The sequence below is a fragment of the Lycium barbarum genome, chromosome 7 (assembly GCF_019175385.1).
Source record: "Lycium barbarum isolate Lr01 chromosome 7, ASM1917538v2, whole genome shotgun sequence".
In the NCBI taxonomy this organism is placed as follows: domain Eukaryota; kingdom Viridiplantae; phylum Streptophyta; class Magnoliopsida; order Solanales; family Solanaceae; genus Lycium; species Lycium barbarum.
The window spans coordinates 108,082,099-108,095,117 of NC_083343.1; the positions used below are offsets into that span (position 1 = coordinate 108,082,099).

Sequence of the window (13,019 nt, forward strand, 5' to 3'; positions counted from 1 at the left end):
GGTGACGGAGTTACCGGAAGCATCATGAAAGCTAACAAATAGGGTTCACCATTCCTGTATAGGAAGGCTACCGACCAGGAGTAGATTAGTTGTGGCAATAACCACGATTCATTCTATCCAACCTCTGTCGTTGTCATCATCGAGGCTGATGAGGATGGCTTTGCTACCCCACTTGGCCAGACTGATAGTAAAGCCGGATAAGGTGGTTAATAGTAAACCTCATGTCGGCCAAGGTGGCAAAATATCGGAGGCTAGCCACCGCCCACCATATGGATGCTCTTACTTGGGCCAAGTAAACCTTGTAGCGCCTGCAGATGTCCAGGATGACCGGATCCACAGTTTCACTGATTTTCATCGAAAAAATGTATCTATACAGATACAAATATCCTATTTGGTAGGAGGTAATTTTTTCGTCCTACCCGAGGAAGATCACCTCAATTTTCTCCCATCCGCAGTCTGCCTTAATGGTGGATAGGAGGTTGACCGACATTCTGAACCGATATTTACCGGCCAGAGTGTCTCGACTGCCAGTTTGATTGGTAATAACAGATTTCTCTTAGAGATACTTGTCAAAATTCCAATTCCTTGGAATTATAAAAACACACCAGTGGGTTCAGCTTGGTGGTGGCTTTATCGCCACGATTCTGTTCACTGGCGATAATCTGTGGCGGTGCAAGCATCGCCAATGTTAGAGGCAGTGAAAGAGTGGTTTCATTAGAGGGAGATTTTGGTGTTAACATGCTAATGTTAGAAAGAGAAGGTGCTAAGGGTTTTTATGAAGTAATTAGCAGTCGAAAAAAAAATTTCGATAATCAAAGCAAAGAAAAAGAAGATGGAGTTGCCAAATGCTTTTGGAAAACTTAGGAGTGTACAAAGTAATTGTATGAAGGTTGCGAATTTTTAAACTGAAGGTTAAGGCACCGAGGTCATCATTACCTCAGCAACTGATGAGCAGCCATTCAAATCGTCACCCAGCCACAAGGTGACATATGTCTAAAGCGTTCACAGCAAAGAGACGTGCGTCGTCAGAGACCGTTTGTTTGATTTCTCACCATAAATTTAAGAAACTCTTCCACTTCCAGGTCACATCTGTACGAGTCACCAAAGAGTGGCGGGACTATCTGTATTGAGCAAAATATATAGCATCCAGTGGACGTATTGGGTGATGACACATGGCAATATGTGACAGATCAGATTTGGGTCAGCAAGGAAGAGGTTCCGGGAAAGCATATGCAGCCGGCCGGAGAGTTAACTTGGTGTTCCTCCTTCGGGGGAGAATACTACAGAAGATCCAAAGGAGGTCATCCATCAATCGATTGCACACAGGCGAGCACAACTGGCAGCTGTTACGAGATATCTGGGGGCTCCCTTCAGCCTGAAATTTGTATTATTCCCATTTATCACCACAATATTAACATTGGTAATTGTGAGGGCGTGATCTATGGATCGTGTGTCCCTTAGCTCTAAGTATATATAGGGAATCAATTTCTCATTGTAAAGAGGATCTGAAGCTTAAAACAAGAAAACTTAGAAATTTTATTATACTCTTGTTCTTGTTCAAGTTCTCAAGACTGTCTGGCTGTCCGAAGACTCTGGTTCACAGCTTTCTCAAGGCTCAGGCTACTTAATTTTATTCTTATTTGCTTTTTGTTTTTCAGTTTCACTTGTTATTGCTCATTATATTGCTAATTTGATCATATTGATCCGGGTGTCCATAACCACGTATAAACATCCAACTGTACCGTTTCAGGGTAAACATACACAAATATTTTATATAACTTAAACTCGTTAATAAAATTGACTAGTTACACTGTCAGTTTTTCTATATTATATTACAAGGACTCATATAGAATTTTCTTAATAATTCAAGAAGTGATAGAATTCTTGTCCAGTGCTTTAGGTGGAGTATTATTGTGTATATCACTGCTCATTTAGTATTTATTAAGGGTTTTTTCATATGTATTGAGACTATGTGATGCTACATTTTCGTCTGAATTCATTTGGAGAGTGGTTTCTTTAATTAGGTTCCATCTTCCTTTCACTCTTTCAAACATGAATTATTTAAAACTTTACTTTTATAGAACCCAAAAAAAAAAAAAAAGGGGAGAAGAAGACGACTTGAATGGAATACTGACACATGATGCTTTAGAATTAGAGTAAGGTTACGTTCACTTAATGAGTAAACATCAAAGTGAAAATTCAAAGTAAAAAGGATATATCTATGTGTTGTAACATCTGAAAATTCCACGTCCAAACTCGTGCAAGGACTTGAGAAAACAATAGCATTTCCAATCTTCATTCACAGTTGCCTTTCGTGACTATAGTTTACTCTGCTCTTTGTTTTATCTAAATGAGATCCACTGTGACTCGAGTCACTGAAAGAGAACACCAAATTGTAAGACTATTGTATTTTGTAATATTCTTAACAATAATATTTCTGTCTTCATTCATAGTTGTCTTTCTTGACTATAGTTTACTATGCTTTTTGTTTTATCTAAATAAGATCCACTGGGACTCGAGTCACTGAAACAGTACCATCAAATTGTAAGACTATTGAGTAAACATCAGAATGAAAATTCAATCTTGGCGTTTTGGAGCTTTTCATTAAAAATTTCTACGTCAAGACTCGTGCAAAGGCTTGAGAATGAAAATTCAATCTTGACTTTAATGTACTATACTATGGATCACTCCAAGATTTGATTTTAATTGTTTAAGTTGATTCTATCTAGACTGTGGAAGTGGTGATATTCCAAGAGTAGTTAATGTTTAAAAATGGGAATTGAAGTCTTAATAGTTGTGATTAATTAAATCAATTTTTACCTTCTCAAAGTGATTATATGAACTCCGAAAGTTGGTGTGAGGTATTTTCTTATTAGTCCTCGAAAGGATATGTTCCTTTACTCCAACTTTAATTTATCTCCATTACTATTATCTGGATTGACATGACTTGGATAATATCTTCATTATATTCCACATATTTTGTTAGTTTGTTTTTCTTTTTACAAATTATGCCGGATTAGTCCGGCTAATTGGTACTATTTCATAGAGTCCGGAGCCTAAAAATATAAAAATACACGGTATAAACCAAAAGGAGGTAGCCTTTCATATATATACAAAAACGGGTATAACGTGGACTCCTCCACGTTATACCCCAATTTGTTTTTTTGAATGTCAGAATCACAACGAAAACAAATATATATTTAATGGTATAACGTGGACTGATCCACGTTATACAAAATTATTTGTATAACGTGGATAGTACCACGTTTTACTACGTCATTAGAGGCCTATACGAATTCATGTTAATTAGGCCTAATTTTACAATTTTATGCTATATGAGATTATCTTTTTAAGAAATAATAACATCACCAAAATAAACTCTTATTCATCTATAACTCTACTTTCTTCCACAATTAAATCCTATTTCATTACAACTCTTCATCTTAACGTAGTATTTCCAGGTATGATGACTTCTAGCGAAAATTAACACAAAATAATTGTTGGGTTCACATTTTTCGATATACCAATGAAATTGGTTAAATTTGGTTTAGTTTTTAATTGCTGGGTTGTTGGTTTATATTTCAAATTATAACAATGAAATTGATGAGATTTGGTTAAGCTTTTGATGGTTGAATTTATAGGCATAAAAAAATTGAAACTTCATTATGAGACAAAAGTTACCCGAGAGATAGAAATAGATGAAGGTGAAGAAAACAAAGTGCAGGGATGTTTAAGCAAGAGTGTTCTATTTGGAATGAGAAGAAAGGAGGGAATTTTGGTGGAAGACAAAAATGTCCCTATATTTAATGTGTTGGCACTAAATAGTAGTAAAACGTGGTACTGTCCACGTTATACAAATAATATAATTTTGTATAACGTGGATCAGTCCACGTTATACCATTAAATATATATTTTTTTCGTTGTGATTCTGAAATTGAAAAAAAAAATACTTGGGGTATAACGTGGAGGAGTCCACGTTATACCCGTTTTGGTATATATGAAAGGCTACCCCTTTTGATCTATATCGTGTATTTTTATACCTTTTAGGCTCCGGACTCCTATTTCACGCATGTGCAGTCAAAAGTGAATTCCAGATTTTACATCAGTTATATATATAAAGATTAAATTTCAATAAACTTAATGAGCAGTAGTAAGTAAATTGCTTAAATCATGAGAGATTTGACATAACGATATTCCTATGGAAAAGCGAGTTATCCACGATGTGATGGACGAAACCATGAAGTAAGAGGTGTTGGGTGAAACTCTTATTAGTTTGTTAATTTCGAAAAGAGTTGACGTATTTTGAAGATTCAGAGTTGCAAGTAGACAAGTACTTAGGGAGGAGACTAATCACACTGACTATTTTGAAATGCATCACCTGACTTTGTTTATCTTACTTTCCACAAAGGCTATTTAGGGATTGAACCTTTTCTATCAATCTCGTTTTGTAATAACTTCTAATTCTCGCTCTTTAATTTTAATGCATCTTTATTCAGAAAAAAAAAAAAGGAGTTGGAGAAGCGAGAAAGTGAAAGTAGAAAAAAGTCAACCTATTTTCTTTTTAATCCGTGCAAAATGAATGATCTCTTTCCTAATTCGGAAACAAATTCACTTTATGAATGATTTACAGTTACACAACTATTCAAGACTTCTTTTGAACCATAAGTTTCAAAAGTTTTTCCTCTTTCTTAAATGTCATGCTCAGTCAAATAAATTCACATAAATTGAAACGGATGAAACATATAAAATAAAAGAAATTTATTGTTAATAACTGGCACACGTTGGAATAACTCACGCAAATTCGGCATCAGTATCCTACAAGTAGCCCAAAATGATAGTGACTAGATTCTACATCAAATCAACAATTGCATGAGCGGTACGTTCCACATAAATTTTTATGGTTCAACCAAGATTTCATTAATATATTCTCGCTTTTATCTAAACAACATTAATATCGTATTAATGAAAAAAAGAGTCATGTATTAGCTAGACACCACCAAAGGATGTGATACAACAAATGAGATTGTTTCTCCCTTATTCAGAGGTTTTGGATTCGAATGCTAGGTACGAAAAAATTCTTGATATGAAATGCTTTCCTCAGATGGACCCTACGCAGAGCAAATTTAAATTTAATTGGACCCCAATGCGGATATCAGATAATGGACGAGAAACAAAACTACTACATTCAGTGCTTACTTCAGATTTGAAAGTGAAATCTTAAATTAGTGGCGTTCACAAACTCACCAAAGCTTTTCTGTGTAAGCCTGATTTTCATTATCATCCTTTTCTATTTATGTGGTAAATATTGAATTCCTTATATATATATATATATATATATATATATATATATTATTCTAAAAGCATGAATATAAATGGTGGTTGACCAAAATGGCCTTAAAATATTGAATGATTATTATATTTTTTAAGTTGGAATCCATTCTAAAAAAGATAATTTTAGATTGAATAGAATTGTAATATTAACTTTTTCTAATATTTTAGGAGTTCGAGTTCAACTTGCAACTAAAATCTTAAAACTAACGTACGCCCATACTTCCTTTTCTTTTTGTTTTAAATCTATATATAATTAAAAAGAGGATAGTTTGCAATAGCATTGTGACAAGTGGCAGCGTAACAGAATGCCATGTGTTAGTTTTAGGACAAAATTAGTTAAGTAGGTAATTTTAGTTATTGTTTTAAATTAAAAATAATAATTAAATTAAAAATAATAACATATCTTTTTTTTAAGTAGTGGTTGTACACAATTTTTCACAAAACTGAACAGTTAGTTTTTATATGAGTAGTGGTCTTGAAGGCCACGTTTTGCATATTCTTCCAACTTTGAATTTCTTTTTGTTTTAATAAATTAGAATGAGTTTGAATTATAATTAAAATCCTATTAAACTCAAGTAAAGTTTTAGCATAAGAAGTACTAATTGCGAGACCTGAGAACTTAAATTGAAATATATTTTAGAACGAATATATCAGTAATTAATAAAGTGTAAGTGGCATTAATCTATATTTATATTAAAGGATAAATATCATCTTCGAATCATATCTTTTATTATTTTCTTAAAAATAGATCCTATTCCTTACCACTTATTATCTGGTAGTACAGAATTCGAATTTGAACTAAACAAGAGTGAAGTTCCTGTTGACACAAGAACGATAGAAAAGGTCCATATTTTTAGAGACAGTTACAACTCCTTTCCCAAAACTGTCCACAACTACACGCAACCTACGAATTCTAAGCAACTAAGGACACTATGACGAGCATGCAGTTTTTTAAACGAACATGCAGTTTTTTAAGAAAGGTTTATTTTCTTTTTGTTCTTGATTATTTGCTTTTTGTCCCCAAGAAAGGATTTTTCTGCATTGAAATTGTGAGCGCAAGTTCAATTTCTTTGTGACGCACATAATTATATCTAGAACAAGTGCTTCCAAGATGGGCAAACATCCTTCATGCACGATGGATCCTCTCAAGTAGAAAGCTACCAGTTTCTACTCACTTAGGGGAAGATGACACACGGGTTAGATCTAAAGTTATTTGTTTTGACAGTTAAGCATCATTTGTATCCTTATGTAAACTCATCTATGTGAGTTTCTTAATATAAGGAAGAATATTAAAGAATTTGTTCATTGTTTTGTTGTTATGGTGTTTGTAATTAGTTTATTTAGTATTAGTTTTGTCACTGATTCATCTGTAAAAATTCATGAAAATTATAATACAAGTCTTTGAACATAGTACAAAAGTTCATCTTCGTATTTGTCATGTGTATTTGTCGCATTTCCTCTACACTCCAGATATAGATGGAAAGATTTACATGATGTATAGTGTGCATTATTCTGTTTGTTGTGATTATGTATAGATGCATTGCTAATTTCCTTTTCTGCCACTTTTTTGTTTTCCAGGTTTTTTTATTGCTGATTTCGTGCGTCGATAAATTTTTTGACAGACTCGGGTGCAATACAACGTGGTTGACTTTTTCATGCTCCAAGTGTCTCAACAACTGTTAGGTTTGAAATTTTGATTAACTTCTTTGCTAAGTTTGAGAGTTTAAGTGAAACGATGTTGTTTTGAATTTTATGGTTTTTAGTTTTTTTTTGTTTATTTCACAGTTACATGACTTCTAACTTTTGGAATTGAAAAAGAGAAATCAAGTTTTTAATGTGTGATTAAAGCTTTTGAAAAAGAAGAAAAAAGAAATCTTATCCAAGCTCTACATAACTCCCAAGTTTTAAACGTGTGGTTAGAATCTTGAATCTAAAATAAAAACTCCTATTTACAGTTGCAGTTCTATGTTGAATTAGTTGGCCAGTTTTTTATTTGTGTCGTTGCAGTTGTTTTTTCAATCAAAGTGAATTAAAACTTCAACTGGTTAAGCACTTTATGTTAGCATTATCATGATATATATTTTTAAATTCAGAGATAAATTTATTGTGAATCTTAATCAATGATATTTGTAGGTTCCCCTGAGCCAATAACTATTAAGTTGCTTGTGAAGAAGGTGATTTGCAATTTCAAAACATCACGTGCGGTCAAGAGAAAAAGTAGAAAGCATGAAAACAGAAGAAACCTAAGCCAAATGTTTTATGATCCTCCAAAATACTATTCTTTATAAACTATTTACTGAGGTTGATTCTTGGGGCACAGTCATGGGGCTTTTATAATGCTCTTTGTAAATGCAACACTAAATCACCAGCTTTAGAAGGAGAGAATAAAGAAGAATTTAAAGAAGAGGTAAATCTCATATTTTTGTCAAGAAATAGAATAATACCATTATAAAGAAGAAATTGCATCAATATTGGAGTAGAAGTGTTTAATAGTGAATATTATATTATGGGACTAGAAGAATAAATAGTAGAGGTAATATATAACGAAAGAAATGAAGACAATGGGACTTGAAATAAAAAATTTAAGTATGAATACATAGTAGCGTTTACTATACTTTTTTCAATGCAGGTTTATTTCATTTGATTTTCACATTGATGTTCCGTCTTTGAGTTTTGTAAATTTGTTTCCTTTAAGGGAAGGAACCAAAATTGTTTGAAATATCCAAAAATAAAATAAAATATTAGAGTGATATTATGGGAAGTTATCTGTTTTTGGTGAAGACATATATGATAACGGAGTGTACGTGTAGAAATGCATAAATAGTTTTTTCATAATTAATTAGTATATCTTATTTAAGTAATTTGTACTTATTTTATGTTTAAGAATTTGAAAAAATGTAAATTCAATTTTTAAAAAAAATATATATAATTTTTAGTCAATCACTTATAGGTACACTGTTTTAATCAGTTGTTTTAGTCAATCGCTAATTCGTACTGTCTCTTTCTGGTGTAAAACATTTTTCTATTTCTACTTTATAGATATAACTGCTTGAAATTAAATTATGTGAAATCTAGAATACCAAACACTATTTATTTCAGATTGAGTAGATTCGGAAACCTCACCATGGTCATTAGTTGAATTGTGGGCAACACTAAGATTTTTACGATGAATTAAAATATTTTGGGGTTTTAACTTCTTTCATGTTAGTACGATGTTGTGTAAGTATAATGTCTTAATTTGTTAGCACAATTCAAGATGATCAGAACTTAAAGCCAATTGATAAAATGATCTCTCCCCGCCTTTTTTTTCTTTGAAACGTCCGCGCATCGCGCGGGTACGTACGCTAGTTTGAGTTAGTAGGAGAGAAGGACTCCTACTTACTCTTTTTTTCCCCCTTAATGTCAAATCGATTATATTTGTCAAAATAAGAGGTTAAAATTTAAAGAATACACGAACAGGATGATGAGGAAAATGACTACCTTTCTGCCGAGTATGAAAACATGGTTATAATAAAATGAAAGAGAACTCAACCTACTGTAACTAATTTGAACCAAAACAATTATTTATCTGAATTGTAATAATCTTTAGTATAATATTGAGATTTTTTCCAATATCTAGGACTTTAAATTCGTAATTAACTAATAATAAAGTATTATTAAAATAGGCTACATTCGCCATTAATATTTATAGATAATAAATGAATTTTTTATCTGCCTTTTTCATTCAAGTATCGTGCTCAATATAACAATAATACAATTTATAGGCACTTCAGTAATAGATGATAGACGAGTAAATTTCACCGATGGTTATTTAACTTTGAGTTTTTAACATAAAAGTTACCTTCTATTTGGAGTGTCATGTCATATTTTTTGTACAAAATTTAAGAATTCAATTGAGATTTACTTTTTAGTTAACTTGGCTAAAGTTAGATCAGATGACTTTTATGTTATAAAAAATAGAAAAGTAATTTTGTGTGATGAACTTTAAATTGGATGACGTTTACATAACAAAAATAGAAAAGTGTTTTTTTGTGTGATAAATTTTAAGTTGGAGGACTCTTATGTAAAAAAAAAAAATAGAGAAGTGACTTTTGTGTGATAAACTCAAGGTGGAATGACTAGGAATTAGGATATTTTTGTGGAAATCAATATGGATATGCTTAAATAAAATAGGAGGATGAGAAAAAAACAAGAATAACTATCGTAAAATTAATTGATTATCTTTGCAAGTCGGAAGATATAAATATTAATGTTGAAAGAAAATAAAATAGTTGAAAACTACCATGAAGTCAGGAAAAATTTACGGTGACTGAAGGACTTGAATTTTATTTTTTAAATATTATATTTTACTTTCCTGATGAACTTAAATTTGTATAAAATAAGTAAATAAATAGGGAAACCAAGATATTTTCCGACCCCTTTATCAACTTTCATATTGAGAATGGAAGAAACCTCTTCTTGATAGGAAGGGCACACATTTTTTGAAAAAATTATTTTGGATTTTAATTAAATTTTTGGCCAGATATAGACTGCAATTCATGAAAAATTTCCACCATGGCATTGGCATTAGTAGCATCAGCTTTAGAGAAAAGAATGCTTGCACAGGTCAAATAAAAGGTGAGAGATCGCAAGTCCCGATTTAGAAATCTCTATTGGATTCCAAATCTTAGCTTGCACAGGTCAAATTTTGGTGATCATCACAACATGTTATGTATGTAGAAATTCACCAACACAACATGTTATGGTGATCAATTTGTTTATGCTTAGAAACTGACTAAGAGTGATATTCATGTATCAATAAAAATTTAAAACATTGTTGGATGAATTAAAGTGAAAAGAAATTAAAACTTCATTGTTGGCGGTAGGCATAAGTATCTAAAATGTCTAATGTTCAAACAAAATGGTTTGAAGTTTGCTTGCACTAGCATTAAATGCAAAATTTTAGACAAAACTAATAATTTCGGACATTGGTTTTTGTAACTTCGATCACAAATGTTGGAAGTTGATTCTAGAGTGATTAAACACACAAACGTTTACTTAGCTGCGGCTTAAATGGTGGTCCCAAAATGGGCTATCTGTACATTTCATTCATGCTTGTTGGCTGAAAAATGATAAGAGGTCGGAATCTTTAGGGCTGCTAATTATATTTAATCACTTCCATATTATTGTTCATAAGTGTTGCCTAAGATGACAATAAAAGATACACATGGTAGGCTTGGTTCAATACTAATACAAATACAACATATGAAAATACACAGTCCAAATATTTAGCATTCAGAAAATGTTTTTATACCAGAACACACCCTTATGTTGAGATCCTTCATCAGTCTCCACATAGATGCACTCCTTGAAATCCCTCCACATTGCCTTGTAAAATGGGGTGCCATCAAATTGGTAGTATTCTCCTAGTAATGGCTTCACAGCTTTTGTTGCCTCCACTGCATGGTAGTGTGGAATGGCTGGGAAGAGATGATGCACAACATGAGTATCTGCAATGTGGTGGAAGATGTTGTTTAGCACACCATAGTCTCTGTCTACCGTAGCTAGAGCTCCTCTTAGCCAATTCCACTCGTACGAATCGTAATGTGGCAACGAAGGGTGCGTATGGTGCAAAAACGTGATCAACACTATGAAGCCGTTCACAATAAGGAGGGGTACCCCATATATGCATACAAGCCAAGCTAGCCCTTGAGTTAATGCAACGCGATACAATACATAACTAGTTGCAATCACACCTACATCTGAGATGAAAATCTGTAGCCTCTCACGGTCATTATAAATCGGGCTATATGGATCATAGTGACTTGCAAAGCGCTCATAAGGTCTGCCTGCGATATTAATGGCAAAGTACAATGGTAAGCCAGCAGTGAGGGTGAAGGCAAGTATGAATAATCGTCCTAACGGATTGTTGGCATATACTTTGGTGTACCATTTTAGTTGGGATTTAAATTTAGGTACATAGTTTTCATCACGCTCAAGGGAACCGGTGTTGGAGTGGTGACGGCGATGACTATATTTCCACGAAAAGTATGGTGTTAAAAGTGCAGAGTGGAGGATAAGACCAACAGTGTCATTTATCCACGGGTAATCACTGAATGACTGGTGGCCACATTCATGGGCAATGACCCATATACCAGTGCAAACACAACCTTGAACGATCCAGTAAATAGACCATGCAACGTAAGAATATGGGGATGGAAGGACGTGAAAGTAAGTGGTGGCGATGTAGTAAAAGATGGAGACCAATATGAGATCCTGAGCAACATAGGAGAATGAGCGGACGAGAGACCGCTGAAAGCAGTGAGGAGGGATGGCCTTCTTGATGTCACTAAGGGTAAAAGGAGGCTTTGAAATTGGCACCCTTTGGAGAGGGTCTTTATTTTGTTCAATTTTAGTTGTTGGAGCAGACTTATTGCCACCGCCTCCCATTTTTTTCTGCTGGCTCTTCAATCCTGAATCTGCAAAAATTAGATAATTGGTTCATCTATGTAGTTATGAACTTATGATGTAAGGTAGTTATTAGGTAAATATGAAACCGTTAACAGAAAAGTTTCAATCACTACAAAAGAATTAGTAACAGATTCTTTCTTGTGTATGTGTGGATAAGTAAAGTTTGTGGTTTATGAAAAGTAGGCCATTTAACCCAAAAGCCAACCAGCTTGAAGCACTAATTCAAGCAGCAGTACTTTCCATATAAATTAAACAGGTCCAAAGAATCACCAAATCAAACGCCAACATTCAGTAAATAAAAGAAGATATGAGCATATGCAAGATGCATGGAAATAAAAATAGACTCTTGGTTCTGAAAGAAAGAAAGAAAGATTTTGTTCATCTAGTGTAGTTATGATATAAGGTATGCAAATCTTAACAGAAAAGATTCAATCACTACAAAAGGAATTAGTAATAGGTTCTAATTTCTTGTGCATGCGTGTGGATAAGAAAAGTTTGTGGTTTATGAAAAGAAGGCCAATTAACTCAAAAGCCGACAAGCTTGAAGCACTAATCCAAGTAGCAGTACTTTCCATATAAATTAAGGTTAGTAAATAAACCAAGAATGAGCATATCCAACATGCGTGTAAATAAATATAGGGTTTTGGTTCTTGAAAAAATGAATTTTTGTTTTGGTAAAAGAAAGGAAATGGTACCTCAAAGCTCAAGAGAGACCTTTTAGCCTTACCTTAAAGCTGGAGATTTCTCACTCCCGCTTCTTCTATTCTTTATAGAAGTAGAGAACGAAAGGCTTAATGGTTTGGCCAACTCTTTTTTTATTTTATTTTATTTTTTTTAAAAAAAGAAAAGTTATCCCCTATGTTTCAATTTGTTTATCTTGCTTTTCTTTTTAGCCACTTTCCTATTTTGACTATTCTTTAATTTCTACATGCACATGATATGTTTAAGATTATAAAATCAAAAGACAGTTTGGTCTGAAATACATATCTTTAGATTAAGATTATAAAATTCAAGAGTTTTTTTTTACTTTCTTAAACTCATGGATAAATAAATCGAAAAGGAGGGAGTATTATTATTGTTTTGCGACCATCTGGTATTCAGGTTTCATTGGTTCGACTGTTAGGACCAACTGCTTACCATCATGCCAAAGTTATAGCTGATAGCAAGGCTCAACTTTTATTTCTTAACTACGCCTCCCAAGCAAGCGTCGTATTTGACCATGATTTTGACTTGAGCCA

The 13,019-nt window shown here is 33.1% G+C and overlaps 1 protein-coding gene across 1 annotated transcript; it reads right to left on the reverse strand.

Annotated features, from left to right (window-relative positions):
• Window positions 1–10,472: 10,472 nt before the first annotated feature.
• LOC132603722 (delta(12)-fatty-acid desaturase FAD2-like) lies at window positions 10,473–12,616 on the reverse strand. The gene is made up of 2 exons (XM_060316909.1): window positions 12,477–12,616; window positions 10,473–11,789 (listed from the first exon to the last, which is right to left on the reverse strand). Exon 2 carries the CDS (start codon window positions 11,758–11,760, stop codon window positions 10,606–10,608), a length of 1,155 nt encoding a protein of 384 aa, XP_060172892.1. The 5' UTR covers window positions 11,761–11,789; window positions 12,477–12,616; the 3' UTR covers window positions 10,473–10,605.
• Window positions 12,617–13,019: the final 403 nt, after the last annotated feature.